The sequence below is a fragment of the Pelmatolapia mariae genome, linkage group LG6 (assembly GCF_036321145.2).
Source record: "Pelmatolapia mariae isolate MD_Pm_ZW linkage group LG6, Pm_UMD_F_2, whole genome shotgun sequence".
NCBI lineage: Eukaryota > Metazoa > Chordata > Actinopteri > Cichliformes > Cichlidae > Pelmatolapia > Pelmatolapia mariae.
The window spans coordinates 14,809,505-14,829,411 of NC_086232.1; the positions used below are offsets into that span (position 1 = coordinate 14,809,505).

Consider the following 19,907-nt stretch of genomic DNA (forward strand, 5'->3'; position numbering starts at 1 on the left):
ATGGAGTGGGAACTTGTTGGAAAACCATTTCTGGTGACTACCTCATCCACAGACTGACTGTCTCTCTCCAAAAGAGAATGTCAACCGTGTGCAAAGCAGTGATCAAAGCAAAGTGTGTGTAGTTTGAAGATTCTAAAATATATTTTTTGTTTACTACGGTGTTCAAAAAACAGGGCATGATAGAGCAGGTAACCATGAAACAACCATATTTGCTTCATATTTTCCATCCTTTCTAATGATAAGGGAGGCATGTATGAGGTAAATAGAACTGGTCCTAGCACAGAACCCTGTGGAACTCCATAATTAACCTCAGTGTGTAAAGATAACTCTCCATTTAATAAATAATAATAACTGTAATAACATATTATGGTCAACAACATCGATTGCTGCACTGAGGTCTAGCAGGACAAACACAGAGTCCGCTGCCAGAGGCCACATTGGTCATTGTAATTAACTTTCCAGTGTCCCAATTCCATATTCTTGTTAATTATTGTTCTAAAGGGATGAACAAAAAGTTGTGGGAATGTACCCCAAAAATGAAAACCTTTATTTTCACTAGTGATTTTAACATTTCAATATGAATCAAGATTGAAAACTGATTGGATTAATGTCTGGTGATCTTTTCTGTCTTTCTTCAACTTTGTAACACTGAACATATTACAGGATGAATTAAGGCTGATTGGGACTTAAGGTTCACTGGAACTGTTTAAATTGGACACACTTGTACTGTTTTCATCATATTCATGCTTCCATCACTGGTTTGTTCAATATAATAATAATATCAGATGAGAAATTAAACCCTGTGCAGTTTAAAACTTGAATTTACTCTGATGTATGAGATCTTTTAATCTTGTCAACAAAATCCTTAACATCTAGATCCACAATTTACCATCTTGTAAAAATGTTTTCTCTCGTTCATTCTCCCCTGACACTCTCCTCTTCACCTCTCCTGTGCACCCGACCCGACTCTATGCACCCTTGTCTCCCTAAACCGGTGTGTTTAAATCTCTTGACCTATGTTGCGAACTTCACATGAAGTTTGTGGTCACAAAATCAAACTCATGCTGATCTCTTGAGTGAAAAATAAACACTCACGAGACACAGTGACAGCATGTGTATGAGCTACCCTCACTACAAAAGCACCAGAGGCTCTTTCATTACACATCATACACATTTATAACCTCACTTCTGCAAATCAATGCTGTCTTGTGGCGACCTCTTGTGGCAAGAGAGCAGCAAAATATTTGCACACACGGCCAATCTATAACTTTCTAAAAAATAGAATTAATTAAATATTTTTCATTTCACTTTCTGTAGATGCATGTCACATGTGCTGATGATGTATGAGTTTTTATTTGGATAATGGCTCAGTGTGTGTTTCTGCTTTAAGTCAGATGCAGAAGGTTTTTGAAGATGCCTCCTTTGATCTCAAAGTGGGAAACATGAGCGGTCCTGTTTTTACTGACTCTGGAGTCCACATGATCCTACGCACGGGTTGTCAAGAAGACTCCACATGTTGTCTAACCCAGTCAACCCTGCAGTTTTGTTTAATGGCACACACCACCGCAGTAAATGAAGCTGCAAAGCCTGCATCACATCATTTTAGTTGGGATCAGTTTGTTCCAAGCACCATCAAACAGTGGTTTCCAGTTTAACTGGCAATAATTAGAAGCTGTGTAGGGAGTGTTAACAAGCGACTATCTTATCAAAACCATAGACTGTGCATCGATTTTAAACTTCTGACTTCTAGGTGATGTGTTACCACTATTAAGTGCATTAGTAGTGCAGAGCATTAAAAGTAAACTTCTTTTTGGATCTTTTGTGTACTTAGATATTTGAACTTCAGGTGTGACATGATAATTTTTCTGCTTTGCATTTTCCTCTTCCAAACAAACAATGAAACTGTATAAAAATATAAACTGCACACTCGTAAAAGTGAATAATTTGTCCACCTTGTAGCCTATATCTTAGATAAGCTGCAGTTTTTGGTACCTCCATGTTCATTCATGCTTTATTTTTCAGCTCTTGGTTGTCTTTTGCTGTGGATGCAAGTGATGGGGTGAAATGGAGACAGATTACTCTCTGTGGCGATCAATGACGGTAGCAGCCAGAAGAAGACAAAAAAGTGTATAAAGCTGAACAAAATAAACTAAAGGCATTAATAGGGCATCACTTATTGAAAGCTCTTTGTTAAGGCTAATGAGATAAATTAGGTACTGAACATCTCCTACAATGTTACATCACAGTAAGAACCCAAATGCTGTTAATTCTATGCAAGGAGTAACAACTTATCGAACAAATGTCAGCACTTACAAGGAAATCAACAGGCATCAACAACCACCTGATTGTGATATCGTAATGATGACTAAAATAGATGTGCTGCAATGCCAGACAAGGTAATTATGTAACAAACACAATTTTAAGGCTGACTAAAAAAGCGCATGCCCTCACTCACTTTCACTCCTTTTGGAGACTTAATATCAGACGTCCCCTGACGCATCCTGATTAGCTACTGCTCAACAGAACTCTTTAAAGACTGTAATTTGTCACAACAGAAATTTTTTACAAGGTGTTCCATTTTCAGAGGATCATAAGTTAACCTAACATAATTATAAAAAAATAAATATTGGTTTTAATAGTTGAATGAAATTTCTTTGTCATCAATGACTGTCTCAAGTCTAGAACCCATAGACATTCCCAGATGCTGGGTTTCCTCCCTTGAGGCCTTTACTGCAACTGCTATGGCCTTCTCTGTATTTAGTTTGTCTTCTGTTGAGCACTTTGCTTTATGCTTTATTTACGTCAGTCCTCCAGGTCCAATGGATTGAGTGAAAGACCTCTAGGACATGAATATAAGCCAGGTAAATAAGCAACTGAGTCGGCAAAGTTGTTTTATTTAACATGAATATAGCACAATTTAAAAGTGAAAAAAGCACACCACTGAATTAATTTAGCATTAGGTTCCTTTTTTAATTTATATGATTTATATTTAATCTAAGCACTGCGCTGATGTAGGAGAATAGAGAGCAGAAATTTTGCATTGTTTTACACAAAAAATAAGAAGTAACTGTCACAGATAATCTTGATCTCAATATTTAATTATGCAGAGTGTTGGGTAGAAACTGATAGGAACATGTGCGCACTCCTCATGGTGCTCAAAAAGCAACAAATATGCAGCACAAATTGTTGGTAAAAGATCAACAGTATCTGTACACCATTAAAAGTCTCTGACTAGAAGAAGTTAGTAGAAATTTTGACCAAGAGAATAACATGTTTTTGCAGACATAAGAACGAGAACAACAAGAACAACACTGAAGTGTGGCACAACACTGAAATGCAAGTGGAATACCTGTTTTTATTTTTAAGGTTTCAGTTTGCATTTCCGGCTTGGATAATGATTCATCCTTACTGGGGCTTAATGAATGTTGTAAAAGAGGTTTGTCATTAAAATGTTAAGCCGGTTTTATACTTTCCGCATCCATGAATTTGTAAGGGTCTGCTTGGGTCCCAGTAACATAAATTTCTTTATTACACAGTACATGTAGAGAGGTTCCAAGCATTCTGTCAGCATAGAAGGAGCTTAAATTATCCCAAAGAGAAATAGTTGCCCTCATGGAGAATTTTAAATGAGGAAATAAAATAGTCCAATACCCATAACTACAATAAGAGCAGGAAAAACATAAATCTTTCCTAATGCAGTTGTTAGCATGCCTTAGCAGCAATTAAAAGAAGAGGTGTGGCAATAGCAAACCACTATGTGTTAAAAGCATGTTTTATATAAACTATATTTTGAATAGTAAAAGATATCTCTAATAGTTAATTCAGTTATTTCTGCAGTAGTATACTGCCTACTGCCTACTTGTTTACTGTAAATATGCTCAGTGGCTAATGGATCTAAGAGCAGACCACAGCAGCCTCCCTGAACAGTGTCCAGCAACCGTCACAGTGGGAGATATCCAAGAAAGGGTCTCCAGTATGAAGAGTTGGAAAGCACCAGGCCCTGATATGATACACACCTACTGGCTGAAGAAGCTGACTGCACTCCATGAGCGTCTGGCAGCACAAATGAACCAGCTGCTACTTGACGAGAGACACCCAGAATGGCTAACCAAAGGTCGGACAGTCCTGATCCTCAAGGACCCCCAGAAGGGACCGGTCCCATCCAACTACCGGCCAATAACCTGCCTCAGTACCACATGGAAGCTCCTGTCAGGCATCATAGCGACTAAGATGAACAGGCACATGGGTCAATACATGAGTGGGGCACAGAAAGGGATTGGAGAAGGCCTATGACTCAATGCCCCACACCTGGATCCTGGAATGACCTATACAAGATCAACAGGACCCTAAGAGCCTTCATCAGGAACTCAGTGGGGATGTGGCGGACAACATTAGAGGCTAACTTCAAGCCCATAGCACAAGTCACCATCAACTGCAGTATCTACCAAGGAGATGCTCTGTCCCCACTGCTGTTCTAGGCCTTAACCCCCTCAGTGAGATCATCAATAAGACTGGCTATGGCTAGCAACTACAGAATGGTAGCCATAGCCACCTCCTGTACATGGATGACATCAAGCTGTATGCCAAGAATGAACGAGACATCGATTCACTGATCCACACCACCAGGATATACAGCAATGACACTGGAATGTCGTTCGGACTGGAGAAGTGTAGTCGGGTAACAAAGTGAGGGAAGGTAGTCAGAACTGAGGGGATATAATTACCAGAAGGCAACATTGCAGACATAGAGGACAGCTAAGAGTACCTGGGGATCCCACAGGCAAATGGGAACCACGAAGAGGCCGCTAGGAAAGCTGCAACCACCAAGTACCTGCAGAGGATTAGGCAAGTCCTGAGGAGTCAGCTGAATAGTAAGAACAAGATCCAGGCTATCAATATCTACACCCTGCCTGTGATCAGGTACCCTGCTGGGATAATAAGCTGGCCAAAGGAGCAGATAGAAGCCACTGACATCAAGCCAAGGAAGTTCCTTACCATGCATGGAGGGTTTCACCCCAAGTCCAGCACCCTGAAGCTGTATGCTAAGCAGAAGGAAGGAGGCCGGGGACTGGTGAGTGTCAGCACCACAGTCCAGGATGAGACAATGAACAGCCACGAATACATCAGGAAGATGGCCCCAACCGACCGCGTGTTCAGTGAATACCTCAGGCAGCAGAAACCTGAGAAAGAGGAAGGAGACGAGGAACCATCATGGAAGGACAGGCCCCTGCATGGTACCACGGGCAGATAGAGGAAGTGACATCGAGAAGTCTTACCAGTGGCTGGACAAAGCTGGACTGAAAGACAGCACAGAGGCACTAATCATGGCAGCACAGGAACAAGCTCTGAGCACAAGATCCATAGAGGCTGGGGTCTATCACGCACGCATACATGGAAGGCAATAACTAAGTAGCTGGCATAGTATACACAAACATCTGTGCCGAGTATGGACTGGAAGTCCCAAGGTCAAAATAGGAGACTCCTCCTAGGGTGGTCAAGAATGGCCGAGCTAAGATTTCCAGATACAGACAAAATGGTGGTAGCTAACCAACCGGACATAGTGGTAGACAAACAAAAGAAGACGGCCGTAGTGATCGATGTAGCGATACCGAATGAAAGTAAAATCAGGAATAAGGAATACAAGAAGTTAGAGAAGTACCAAGGGCTCAGAGAAGAGCTCGAGAAGATGTGCAGGGTGAAGGTAACAGTGGTCCCAGTGGTAATCGGAACACTAGCTGCAGTGACTCCCATGTTAGGCGAGCAGCTCCAGCAGATCCCAGGAACAACATCCAAGTTCTCTTTCCAGAAGAACGCAGTCCTAGGAACAGCAAAGATACTGCGCAGGACCAACAAGCTCCCAGGATATATATATTTGCTTGTTTAAGGTCTCCCTGGAAAACGTATACTGTCATTTATAAAATTGGTGAATATGAAAGAAGGATAGTACCAAGATTGGAAATGTATTTTCATATTAATTTGAAATTTGCTTCATCAAACAATCCTTTATTGGCAGCAGTCACAACCTTGCAGACTTTCATTCAGATGGTCTGACTGATTTAAACGAGATGTTTCTGTTTTTTTTTATTATTATTATTATTTCTCTCCAGTGACATCACGTGCTTACTGGGATTGTCTCTATAAAACTGTATTTCTTTACCTTACATTTTTAAGTGCTTTGACATGTTTATCGTTGTTGGCATTATATGAATAAAACAAAACTGTGTCTTGTGTGACTGTTATTGTTTTTGATTGTTTGTTTTTCCATGTTCGAAATTTCTCCTGTATAGTGTGGTGCTGTGTTTCGGGTCACTATCTTGTAGAAAGCAACCGTTTCTTATAGTCAGTCCACGGGGGGTGTCATGGTGTTATAAAATAGGGGAGGACGCTAATTTGTTTAATTGCTTACAGATCTTACACGTTCTAATTACAAAGACACCTCCAAAGTTAATTTTCACCCACATGTTTGAGAAATGGTGTCATCCACCATATTTTCATTTGTTCTGCATTTCCTAAACTTTTTTTAACCTATAGACGTAAAACTTGTTTACGTGTTCATAGCATTCATTTCTAGTCTTTCGAGCACTCCTAGTGGGGCGTAAGTGTAAAAGCTCTAATGAACTGCTCCCTCTCATGTCTCCATGCCGCTTGCGGGAAGTTTCCTGTGTAGACTTTACGCACTGGATTCCTTCCTCTCATCTCTGAAATGTCGTGTGGAACAGCCTGGAGGCGGCGTAAAACCCTGCCATCCGCAAGCCTCTGTCCATTCTGCAGTAGAGGACAGGCTGCCTCTCACACACACGTGTGTCTAATTTAGGTGAGTGTGCGGCGCTGTGCCCCTGACAGCGCAGCGGTTTCCGTTACAAGGAAATGATGGAGGAGGAAAGTTTCTGACGCCTCTCTGCTCTCTCTCTCTCTCTCTCTCTCTCAGGGACAGTCCACAGGAAAAACTGGAGCTCATTAATCATTTGCGCAGTTTGCTCGTCCTCCTCGTAACATGTACATGTTGTCAGTGTAAAAAACCTGCATGTGTTTTGGATTAAAAGGGTGTCCGACACTGAAATGTCTCACCATTGGAAATGCAGCTCCACGCCTGTCTGTTGCTTTTTATCGTCACAACAGGTAAGAGCGTCCGCCTGCCGCTGACATGTTAGATATTATTGTGCTATATGCTATTCTTTTGTCTTTAAATTAGGATAAATCAAAGTGATATGCACACTGTCGGTATGGAATAGCGTTTTGGTCTCAGATCAACCTCAAATATTATTGGGGTTAGTCAATGGAAATACGATGTTCTGTAAGCTCTGAAATTATGTGTTTAAATGATCCTTTTGGTTGTACTTCCCTCAGCTTATTCCCACAAATAGAGTTTGAGCTGCAAAAGTCTAGCAAGGTTTTCCTCTTTCTTTTCACAGATAAAGCGCTGGCCTCTTTATATCATCACTGTGGTGGAAATGTCAGCTTGGACCAAAAGCCTGCTGGTCACATCAATCTCACTTTGCCTGGACTGTTTACTAACAGCAGCAGTCTCGACCCCATGATTCTGCAGTCTGACAAAACCTCACAGGTTTTAGTTTGCACTTGGGTGATAGATATTCCTTTGGGGGGGCAGGTACTCTTAAATTTAGTATGGTTGGAAAATGGTTCAAGCATATCGGTGCGCTGTGTCTGGAAAGAAGATCGAGCCTTGGCCAGCGGGGGCAAGGCTCTGCTGTCTGGTTGTGACAAGAACAAAGCCGCCCTCACTTGGACAGGAGTAGGACGTTCTTTAAATGCAGTTCAGCTGTCTTATTATGGTGAGAAAACATTCCTACAATGACCAGCCACTGCTCAGTCCTATCACGAGAATCATAATGACATTTATTTCTGATATTTTTAGAGCTGTTTCTTCCTCCTGATGTTCTCAGTGAATACATGAAATGTATTAATGATTTACAGTAGGAGTCGGGTTCAGCGGTGTATAGCTTAACATGCTGTGAAAATGTGTTGTTCCAACTGTGCCGTGAGCTGGGAATCTCAGTCGGAAAGATCTTATCTCCCTCTGTGGTGTTACACAGAGCAATGTTATGTTGTTGTGGTTTCCACTCTGTCTCTTCTCACCCTGTCTCTCTCTGTTATTGTGTTTGTTCCTGGTCTTCCAGTCCAGGAAGATGAGAGGAATTCCTCGGAGGACCGCTCAACCCAACATCCAGGCCGAGACCCCACTCAATGGTTTCCAACAGGAACCAGCTTTACAAATACTCCTCCTGTTGATCAAGAAGTGGCGAGAGGCATGAAGGAGGGCAGAGATCACACCTACGATGGTCTGGAGAGGAGTTTTGCACCTCTTTCTGTGTCTAGTGCCTCCTCTCTGGATCAGGGACTGCTGAACCCCACCTCACCCCAGCAGGGACTCCCTGTCACTGGGAGAAGTGATAGGGAAACTCTCCCTCTTCCTGAGGAAAAACCAAACAATGGAGCGGAAACATCTGGAGCTACTCACCTCACCAATGGTCCCATGGCTGCCAGAAATACAACACGCCCATATTTTCAGCATGGACTCAGTGCAGGCCCCAATACAAGCACACCCTCAAACCCGACTGAAAAAAGCCTTCAAACTCGGATGGCATTGACAGATGAAACAGCCAGTAGTTCAGCTCTCATGCTTGGCAAAGCTATACAAGATACATCCATTCAGACATCTAAAAACACAGGCAAAGATGTTGCCACACAAATGGATCAAAGACCGTCCAGCGCCAGCGTTCCTCTCCGTACTTCTCCAGCTGAGCTATCTTCCTCCAGGACAGGTCATACAGGCATAACCGCACACGGTGTGGGTGTTAGTGGGACATCTGGAGATGAACGGCCTCATTCCTGGAGGAGCCAGAGAAGCACAGACAGACATAATTCTGACCTGACCTTTGCTGTCACTTCTGACCCTTTAAAATCCTCCATCAAAACGTTGCAGGATGACTTCAGTGCACAAACCCACACTGAACCCACTGCATCATCATCATCATCTTCAGACGTTTACAGCGGCACTCATTCATTCAACACCCACTTCACAGAGCTCAACAATGTCGTTAGCACTGTGGAGGCTGATCCAGTTCATCCAAACATAAGTCAAAATGACTCATTTGTATCTGTTGCTGCTGCTCAGACTGTCACCTCTGAGTTGCCTGATAAGTTTGAACAAACTGAGATGACGCTCCCATCTTCCTCAAGGAGTCTAACGGACTCTCCTCAAAGCACAGAGAGCCCCACACACTCTGCTTACACGTCCTCTTCGTTTACACAGACAGACAAAGAGACACAAACGGCAGTAGAAAGTGCACGCAGAAATATCATTGATACACACCCGACTAGAAACACTATCCCTTCCCCACCTGGTATTACCAAGGCTTACAGTTGGACTTCAGGGTTCACCGATTCTTCTTCTACACCCAGGGCAGCGCTGACCGTGGGAGGTGTAACCCAAAACTCAGCCATCACAGGAACCACTGGAGTGACATACACTCTGCATCCTGCTCACACACTCCTACGTGATGACTCGCCCACAGATTCTACTGCTGTTGCTGTTTCATCATCCACCACATCCACAGAGTCCTCTACAGCTTTGTACACACTCCACACACACAGTACGTTTCCTGATAGTTCACACCCCGCTTTAACCTCGTCTGTGTCTCAGTCCACGGGCCACACAGTCAGCAAAGCCACGCCTTCACCTCCACGAATGTCACCTCCTACACACAATCACCCGCCTCTTCCGAGTTCTACTAATATGTCACCAACACGTAACCAATCCCAACCCCTAATTATTACTACTACTACACATACTCCGCTCCCTTCTACTGTAACATTAGATTATGGAGATGGAGAAGTACAAGTAGAAAATTCTGATAAGTTTTGGCAGTGGTCTCCCAGCAGCACGACCACACGCACTCCCACATCTGGACTACCAAAGCAACCTCCACAACGGACAACCATGCATCCCAGCCAGGAATCCTCTTCTGCTTTAACCTCCACACCTGCTCGAAGCTCCACAAACAGTCCCAAGTTCTACATCGTGCCAGATCAGCCTGCTGCCATTAGAGGTACTTCCCAAACACCACTGAAGTGTTTTACGTTTAGGTAAATATTCTGATTATATATCCAGAAGTCCTGAAATTAGTTTATTTACTTGTTCTGTCCAGTGGAGTCAGTTGAGCTGCTGCTGCAGATAGTTGTAGAAGAGCCCATGTTGGCTTCAAATGTCAATTTGGAGAACGACACTACTACCTGGGTGAGGGATTGTACAACAACACACACACACTGGCACAAAAAAGCAGAAATAATCAAATAATTAAGTATTTTTGACTTCAGCTGAGTAGTTTTTACAGAGTTCTCAATTAAGGTTTCTTTCAGATGAAGCCATACCTACAGAAAGCCCCAGGGTTCAGCCGGCTGCTGGGAGTCTGGAGCAGGTGAGGTGGTGCAGACAAGCTGAAAACGAAAGGCACCTCCAGGCTCTTTCTAGATTTCAATTAACTCCACCTTGTCTCTCAATATGTACTGTCCATTTCTCAGTTGTGTGTGTTTCCCATGCCAGGTTATGGGAAGTTAACTACATCATTTCAACTAGGGGAAGATATAAACTCTCAGACATAAGTATACACAATTAAAACACCACAAAAATCCACCAGAGTTAAACATCATTAGGGGAAAAAAGGGAAAAAACATAATAAATTCTTCATCATCCTTCTGCAGTTTTCTTCCCTTTCCTAAGTATTAACATCATTTTTTTTACCCATGCAGTTAATGGGACTTTGGAAACTAAAGTCAGTGTCCATTAAATTATGCAATGGTCTCTAACTTCTATTTTGCTTTCCCGACATTAATTTTATTAGCTATCCCTCAGTTTGTCAACAGGGCTCAGATAATCTCCCGACTGGAATGTTTTGATCTAACTAAAGCATGCTTTGGGTTATGCTTTGGGATCGGTCACACAAAGTTGCGTAAAAAGAGGTACAGAAAGCAAATCTCCAGTTCTGTTTTTGTTCCAGTGGCCGTGCAGTGCAGAGCCTGCTGGAGTTCAAAACCAGCAGAGCTCTGGAGTGGCTCAGCATGACAGAACCCACATCACTGCTGGAGCGTACTGGACTAGCCCAGGCTGTTCGCAACAAGAGGACATTCAGGACTTCCAGGATCACCAACATCACAATCGGAGGTAAGCCAGTGTTCGGGTGCCTGTCTAACGCAGCTGACTGAGGCCCTGGTGGCTGAGCAGTTTGGGAGGAGTCCGGTTGCCTTTTCATGCACATTGTTCTTTATCTTTCCGTTCATTTCCTGTCATCTCTCTGCAGAAGACAGGGTGTTTGAGTCTGTCGTCAATGTCAAAAATTGACACCAAGATGTCCCAAGTTTCTTCATTAACCTGAGAGAAAGTTCCATTTTTTAACTTCTTTATTCAATTAACCCAGATACAGGAAAACTGATGTAAACATCGTAACTCAGTTAGCCTGACTGAGTTAAGCTCAAAATCTGATTATGAAAAATCTAATTATTCTACCTGGCTTGCTCTAACAAACTTTTTCTTCTTTACTATAGCGTGGAGCCATTTTATTTGTTTCCATTTTAATGTTTGGCATCAGAAAAAATCTACAATGCAGAAGTGCTGCAGTGTAGTTTAAATAGTCGTTTGGTAAAAAACGCAGTAGGTTCAGCGATTCATTTTTGTACTGCATGCTTGTTAGAGGCATAACATGTGAGGAGAGCACATGCTACAGACATCTTCACCAGAAAAGCAAGAGTGATGTCATGTAGCTTTAAGATGAGAATTATTCTAAAAGTGGGGAAACTTTATAATAAATTTTTATATTTCTCCAGGTGAGAAAGTAAAACCTTTTAGATACTGAAAATGTGGCCGGTACATTTCCATTTTCAGGGGATGCTCAGCCATCGAAACTCATGTCATGAAGCATTTGTACATTTCTTGTGCTGATGTTAATGCCAGAGGAGGTTTGGAGTCAGAATGTTGGTGACTTTTACACAATATGTACCTCACCACTTTGTGACTTTATGTGATCTGTTACTTTGGTGACTGAGTTACAACTACCTGCTGTCATGATCCCTTTTAAATGGTGGAAATCTTGGAGGGAAGAGATTTGACAAATTCAGTTGTTGCAATGAAAACATCCTATTACAGTCCAACACTTGATTTCAGTTAACTCTTTAGAAAGGCACATTTTTTTCACAACTCAGAGTGCAGGGCCACACCTGTGGTCACAGGACTGAAAACACCTGAGCTCAAAGATCAAGCGATGTAACCCAATACTTTTGTCCATACAGTGCACATACTTGTAACAATTTTCAAATACAGATTACTGTTTACACCAAATAAGAAACATTATCAGCTGGTTAATGGAGAACCTAATCAACAATTGTTAAGTCTCAAGTATCTCAAGTACAACTGAAAATTTAGCCTTGTGACACATTAACTTAATGTATAATTGCGTGATATTCACGTGTTTACTAAAAACTTTAGTGCCTGACTGCTTTTTGGATACATGTATTATTACAGTGAGATCACTTTTTATAATAAGAAAATTAAAAAGTGGCACCACCTTCATTATTTTCTTTAATTCTTTTTAAACATGGCTCCCCCTCAGGTCTGCAGGGCGACATTTGTGACTGGTTACTGCAGTGCTCTGCAGGATATAAGTGTGTTTCCCAGCCTGGCACTGCCAACTACAGCTGTTCCTCAGTCTGCCACTTTGACTACTGCCACCATCACGGCATCTGCACACATCATCCACACCAGCTTCCCGTTTGCCGGTTAGAACGTTAAAAGGAAAAGCAAATCTTTTTGTTCATCCAGGAATATTTTGTTTGCATGTGTAAATGACTTTTATTTGGGCATTAGCTGCCTTGCAGGTGACGATTTCTGGTTCATGGGTGAGAGGTGCGATGTAAGGATGACCCGCGCACGTCTCATTGGTGCGTGCCTTGCCATCTTACTCATCATAGTGACTGTGATCATCATTTTGGCGTTTGTGGCAGTGCGACGCTATCGAGCAATTCTGATCCAGGCCAAAGTAGACCAGACTCGCAGCAGGTAGGAAAAGACTTTTATTAAGACACACCTACAGTTCAGGCATATGCATATTTTGTTAATTATACAATTTTTCTAATTTTGCCTTTCTGCACCACCACAGTGGATTTTTTAATTAATATATTTATATATTAATATTTTAATTTTAATTAATTATATTAATTAAAACTGAAAGATTGCTCTTCAGTCACATCTTGTTTACTTTTAGATCCATTGTGGTTTTCACTGCAAAGGTTACATATTTTTTTGGATGATAAGTATTTCCATAAATCTTAAAATTTATAGTAAAAACGTGCATATTTGTGACGTACAGTAAATCGCAGTAGTCACAATAGGTGAAAGTTTTCTGTTGTGATCCATGAGAGAAAAACCAGACTGACATAAACGCACACGCTCTTCAGTAACTGTAAACACTCATTGCCACTAGGTGGCACAGTCTAGCTGACAACGCACATACTAAGGATGAAAGTGGAACTGCAGACTGCTGGCTCAATCTGAATGTCTAACCTCCACATATGCTGACAGCTGAGCACACAGACACAGTCATACATACTGTGACATGTTTCATTAGGGTGCTGGGCCAGGAGATGAGGAAACCTATTAGACAAGATGTTCCTGAACGGAAATTCCTCCTACACAACTAATATTAGAGGTGTATGCATGGTAATATTAGTAAATCCAGCATAAATGCAATCTCAATTCTGTGTACTTTCTTTTCATATTAATGTTTGTTTTTAAACCACGGGTGTTCCTCCAAGTGTAGTCTGGAAAAAATGACCTTGTAGTTTTGGATAGTTCTAATAAGATGACGTGCAGAGACTTGGATTTAGCTTCATGAAAGTCTACCTACAAGGATTCTTGTGTCGAAGCACTTTTCATTTGAACCTTAATAACAAACTGAGACTGCAAGAGGCAAAAGCATATCGATCTTAATCAAGATACTGTTTGTTTGACTGAATATTGGGCATGTACAAAGACAAAGATCTGACAGGAAGTAATAAGTCTGAAGCTAACTCTTAAGTCCAGTATGTCTACTTAGAGTAGGAAATGTGTGTTTCCAGGAAATTGGGACCTCTTTGGAGTCATTTTTTTTTAAACATCCCAAGACTAAAAGTAGCTCATAATTGCCTGAGTTTAGAGAAACTTTGCAAAGCATTTTATTTAGCACAGGAAAATATTTTAAAATTAGCCTAAAAGAAGTTACTCCAGAGGATTTTTATACAAATAATGGGGAGGATTTATCTTTTATGACTACACTAAAACACTGCTAAATGCATTTTTTTAATTTGAGTTCATGATGACTCCAAATAATATTCATTTAGTTATATAGCACCAAATCACAACAACAGTTGCCTTAAGGCGCTTTATATTGTAAGGTAAAAACCCTACAATAAAACAAATACATCAGATATGCTGAACAGTTCTGGCCTTTCTATAATCTGTGTGCAGCACTGATGAACAGAAATATCGCAGCTGTCAGTCACAATTGGTTATACATCTTAGAGCAGTAATCTCCTGCCAGTATACAGAGTGTACACAAACCCTGGTTTTAAACTAGAGTTCATTACAAAACTGCTGACAACAACTGGTTTCAGGGCAATGGCTGGGTTTTAAAGGTGTTTATAAGTAGAACTTACTCTTTTAAAATAACTTGGAAAAAATTACCTGTGCCCATTAAATGGTGATTGAGTGGTATAGTTTTATATTGTTCTTGATCTGCAATGTTTTAAACAAATCTGTTAATGTTTCTTGTTACCTGTTGATCTATTTCTGGTAAATGGAAAGTTATTCACTGGCAAGGAGCAGTCATGTGTCATTGTGACACATCAGTTCATTCATGAAACATGACATCATCTGTATGAGCGGGGTCATCTCCGACCTTTCTGTTGTCTTAGGAGTTCTTTGTTCCCGGTGAAACTGAGCAGCTTTGTGAAGAGCTTTTAAGAAGAAACTCTTTTTAGGGGTAAAATAAGAGCCTCTATGAATGCCACAGAGATAAGGTTCAAGTTATGACCCCACATTGTAAGTGGGCTGTCTCCCATCGACTAGATTGATATTTTTTTTTTCGTTCTTCAAATTTTGTTCATGTGAAACGTTTAAAGTCGGCACACAATTGTTTAAAAAAGGCAAACCCAGATAACAGAGAAGCAACAACAACAACAAGCATTGTACCCTGTGACCTCTCACGATTTTGTTTGCGCAGCTATCGCAGATTCAACCACTTTGATGAGCTGTCAGGTCGCTTCTGGTTGCGCTCGTGGGCGGGATCAGCAGACTCATTGGACAATCCTGCCTTCACACGCTCCGATGAGTTGCTGCATCTGCGAGCGCTTGACCGCCCCTGCTGTTACCACGACGACACGCTGTCACTGGCTTCCACCTGCCCCAGCCATGGAACACGAATCAACACAATCTACCCCCACAGGTATATACAGCACACACACAAGCACACACACACTCGCACTCACGCGTGCACACGCGCGCGCACACACACACACACAGTTCATTGTCTGATAGTGAGTTGTGTGTTCCAAAATGTGGGACAGTTTTCAGTGAAAAGCTTCTCTGTTCTCACCAATGCCACTCTTAAAGCTTAAAAACAAACTTGATTCACAGTTATCAGTGATTGTCACTGTGGTCGCCTTGGAATATTTGCATGTTTTAAAGCCAGTAAAGCTAAAACTTTCATAAAATGTCTTTTATCTTAAAACTGCTTAAAATTCTTCTGCCTGTGTTTGCATTGGCAGCATTTAGGAAATGATCCTGGTACACGGGGATTGTAAATCTCACATCATAGCTTGCATCTAAATATCATGTAACATTTGACCTCTGACTTCACTTTTACATTTCAAATCTGCCTTTCTTTCAGTCTTACCCCAAAATGTGTTATAGCTTTAAAGAAAGCGTTGTCAAGAGAATGAGCTGCCTAGTAAGAAATACACTGTAAAAAAATATTATATAATCGGCTCAAGTTATTCATGTCCCAGTCACTCTCCAAATGCTCCAGAATGGCATCAACAGCATATATCCAGGTCAGGTGGGGAATATCAGACTCTAGTAGCCCGATAAATCAATTATTAAAATAAGAAGAAGAAATTGAAACTAATAAATCACCCACCGTATAAATGTTTTGGAGAGACGACAATCTATTTTTGTAGTGGGCATGTTGTTGTTGTTGTTGTTGTTGTTGTTTTTTAAGACTGTAAAGCTGGCCATTTTAACATGGATGGGAGTCTTTGGACATTGACTCGCTTTTGGAGCCTGCCTCAAGTTGCCATTAGAGAGCGTGCAGTTTTTGGCACTTCAGCAGAAGCCGCAAATGCCTTCTGTTCGCCACCTCTGCATCTCACTAATACATGGCAGTTTCAATAAAATGTCAGATTTTGATTCATAAGCACAGAGTCCAAATTTCTAGTCAGTTCCTGGAGAGTTAATGTTGAAATGCAGTTTCTAATTAAACTCTGTGAGGCATTAGCGTGAGCTCTAAATGTGTGTGAGGTGCTTTTAATTGCCAGTTTCCACAGCAGCTAACTCTAATGAATGTATCATGTGCAGCAGAGGTTTCTCCAAGAAGTAGGATGTTAGGGCATCAGTGGACTGGGCCTCCAAAATAATCCAAACTAAACTCACTTCATACAGTTTGGGACAAGTTGAACTGGATAGGAAATGAAATGAACTATCCATAATTAACTGCAGGACTTAACACAACATAATAATTAGTACATAAATGCAAAATACACTTGAGTCTAGTTTAAATGTTAATAAGTAATCTCTCTAAAAACCCACTCATTCAAAGATTTCACTACTCACTTCCCTAACTGTTGCTTAAAATATCTACCAATTTGAACTTGAAGTGTTTAAATAATGTAAATAATCCCTTTGTACCCTGTAGTTCCCAGTATGGATGGAGGGGGAGTGAGATGAGTATGGGGGATGGTGTGCTGGACTCGGGTAAGGCCAGTGACCTTTCAGTGTGTAGCTGGCCAGTGGAACCCATTCACTGGACTCCATTTCCACTTCTGCAGCAACTGGCTTCTCACAGGACACCCACAGTGAGTGTGTGACTGTACATGTGGTTTCCATGAGAGTTTCGCTAAGATACAAATGTCTGTGTGGTTTCACAGTGTGAATGATGCGATGTTTCTCTATGAAACCAGGTCAGGGTGTCACGACCACGGTCCTACTGTGAAGGCATGGAGCTTGTAGACATGGGGAAGAGCTGGACTGCTTGACTTGCATATGGAGGATCCAATCTGTTCTGACACTGGTTTTTACAGTTTATTAATGCATTGTAAAGTTCAAATATTTGTGTTTTGTTAATTAAAAAAAAAGTAAGGCAGTAAATGTGTACATATTTCTTTCTTTTTTTGAAAGATTAAATCTGTTTCTGATGCTGAGATGTTAACTGCATGTCTGTCATGTGTGGTACAAGGTCTTGGAAAATGTTCTACTGTTACTCAGGGCATCAATATATTGTATTTACTTTTGGAATTAAAGCCATCAAAGGATATTTATACTCTACTTACTTTCAATAACAACTGAAGACTTTACACTTAGAAATACAATAATAAAATAAAAACACAAAGATGTTTTCACATTTTTGGACAGACTAATTGATTTAAGTACTAGCTGAAACATTTTTAGTTACCACCCCTCCTTTCTACATATTTTGCTTCCAAGGAGCGGGACTTTTTTGTAATTTTCCAAGTGGTCCTGAACAATAGTTCTCCAGGCTTTCTTCAAAGTTCCTATTTGGACACTGGCTGCTTCCTGACAGGAGAGATGCATCAGGATCTTCACCTGATCCAGTTGATCCATCAGTGGAAAGGTCAAGAAGTCATAGTTAAGGAAAGGAAACTGGGAGAAAAAGGTGAAGTGTGCCTAATTTCATAAGAAGTGTACTGAAAATCAGTGGCAGCAGGTCTGATGAAGGGGTAAATCCAAACTGGAATTTATTTATTTTTTGGTTCACATCTTTGTCTTTTTATGAAAGAGGTAGGGAGAGAGCTACCACAGTGAGTGTCTACATTAATCTGTAAAACACATTGGAGGCTCTGTCATGATTTGGAGCTGCATTTCAGCCAGTGGTGTTGGAGATCTTGTCAGAATTGATGGAATTATGAACACAGAAGAAGTGCTGTCAAATTTAGATCCACCATGCAATACCATCTGGAAAGCATCTAATTGGCAACAAGTTTATTTTTCAGCATGACAGTGATCCCAAACACACTCCTAATACAGTAAATGCATACCTGGGTAGAAAAACACACATTGAAACACTATGAATCAGCCTCCCCAGAGGCTGGACCTCAACATTACTGAAGTAGTGTGGGATCATCTTTACAGAGAACAGAACAAAAAGCAGTATAACAGAGAAACAAGAAAGCTTTGAATGTCCTTTAGAAAGCCTCCAGAACTATTCCTGTAGACTACTTAAATAAAGTATGAGAAAGCTTGCCTAAGAGTTCAGACTATGTTGGAGAGTAAGGATTGTCATACAAAGTATTGACTTTCGAGTTCCTTAGAATTGTACAAACTCTGTTTTTGCCTAAACAAAACATAAAGAAATGAGAGGTGACGCAAGCATAATACTGCATATCATTATTGTGCCTAATCTTGTAGCCTTGTATCTCATCTGTTAGGGGCCTAAAAGAAAGGTTGTGTGTCCCTGTGACTCTAAGATAGGACATAATATTTTAGAATTAAAAATTCAGTAAGCTTAAAGGTTGACAGAAGACTTCGTGCTAATGCCTTACATTATTCACATGTGATGCATTGTTATTTCACAGTAATAAATGTGCTATTATTTACTAAATGCTGTTTCTGATTTTCATTTTAACTGTAGTAATAGCTAAAAGACCACTAATGACTTTTGTGTTTTGTGAATTTTGTGGCTTCTTCTAATCTAATATTTTAGTGTTTCATATACCTTTTTTCGTTCTCGTTTTTTCTACTGTAGCACAGGCATGCCACACATACACGAGACCCGCCCCCTCAATGCTGTGTATGAAACTCTGCTGGAATGTGACCATTAAACAACTGGAAACATGGTGAAGATTGAAACAGGTAAAGTATGCATACTGAGCATACATGGTGCTCACATACAGAAAAAGAGAGTGGCTGAATTGGAGACTTAATGGGAGTTTAAAGGGAGAGGGTGGGGAGAGAAGGGGATGAGTGAGAAGTGGACAGAAGCTACCTGCCAGCTTCTTCCATATACGGTCTTAGTCAGAGCTGGCCTTACCCAGGACTGTGAGTTTCTCTGACTGTGTGAGTGAGCAATGCAGAGAGGGAGTGCCTACATTTGTGTGTTGTAATGCGTGCATGAGTCATGCACGCTGCTTAGTTTTGAAATTGCTCAAGGAAAGGCGTGAGATTGAGAAACTTCTGTCTGGATAGAGAACAAAGTTTAAAAGATTATTTTAAAAGTTACATTTAATCATTTAAAACTGTGATTGAAACATAAATCGGTTAAAGAATACAGAAGAAAATGTGAGCAGTAACAGACAAACACATGCTTACATACATGGCCTTAAAAAGGGAGATTCATTCATTTCCTTAGAGTGGTCACATGACCGGAGCAGCGCATTCTTCCCCCCATGTGACTCTCTCCAATATCTCCTTATATGGACGTCATCCAAAGGAACTCTTAAAGGGATGGTGGTGCCCTGGGTCTATACTTGGTGTGTGTGTGTGTGTGTGTGTGTGTGTGTGTGTGTGTTTAGCGTCAATTCAAAGCAGGATAATGCTGAGCAGAAAAGCCAGTTCTCTGATCACCTGATCACCTACCTACACCTAGCTCTCTGTGTGTGTGTGTGTGTGTGTGTGTGTGTGTGTGTGT

The 19,907-nt window shown here is 41.1% G+C and overlaps 1 protein-coding gene across 2 annotated transcripts; it reads left to right on the forward strand.

Annotated features, from left to right (window-relative positions):
• Positions 1-6,775: 6,775 nt before the first annotated feature.
• si:ch211-14k19.8 (mucin-2) lies at positions 6,776-18,852 on the forward strand. 2 transcript variants are annotated; one of them, XM_063475895.1, is made up of 12 exons: positions 6,776-6,814; positions 6,929-7,119; positions 7,413-7,793; positions 8,139-10,070; positions 10,170-10,258; positions 10,381-10,439; positions 11,019-11,182; positions 12,624-12,789; positions 12,878-13,069; positions 15,270-15,491; positions 16,959-17,118; positions 17,224-18,852. In XM_063475895.1, the coding sequence occupies exons 2-12, from the start codon at positions 7,077-7,079 to the stop codon at positions 17,296-17,298; spliced, it is 3,483 nt and encodes a 1,160-aa protein (XP_063331965.1). In that variant the 5' UTR covers positions 6,776-6,814; positions 6,929-7,076; the 3' UTR covers positions 17,299-18,852. The 2 variants fall into 2 exon arrangements, with proteins under 2 accessions (XP_063331965.1, XP_063331966.1); XM_063475896.1 differs by lacking the exon at positions 7,413-7,793.
• The last annotated feature ends 1,055 nt before the right edge of the window (positions 18,853-19,907 follow it).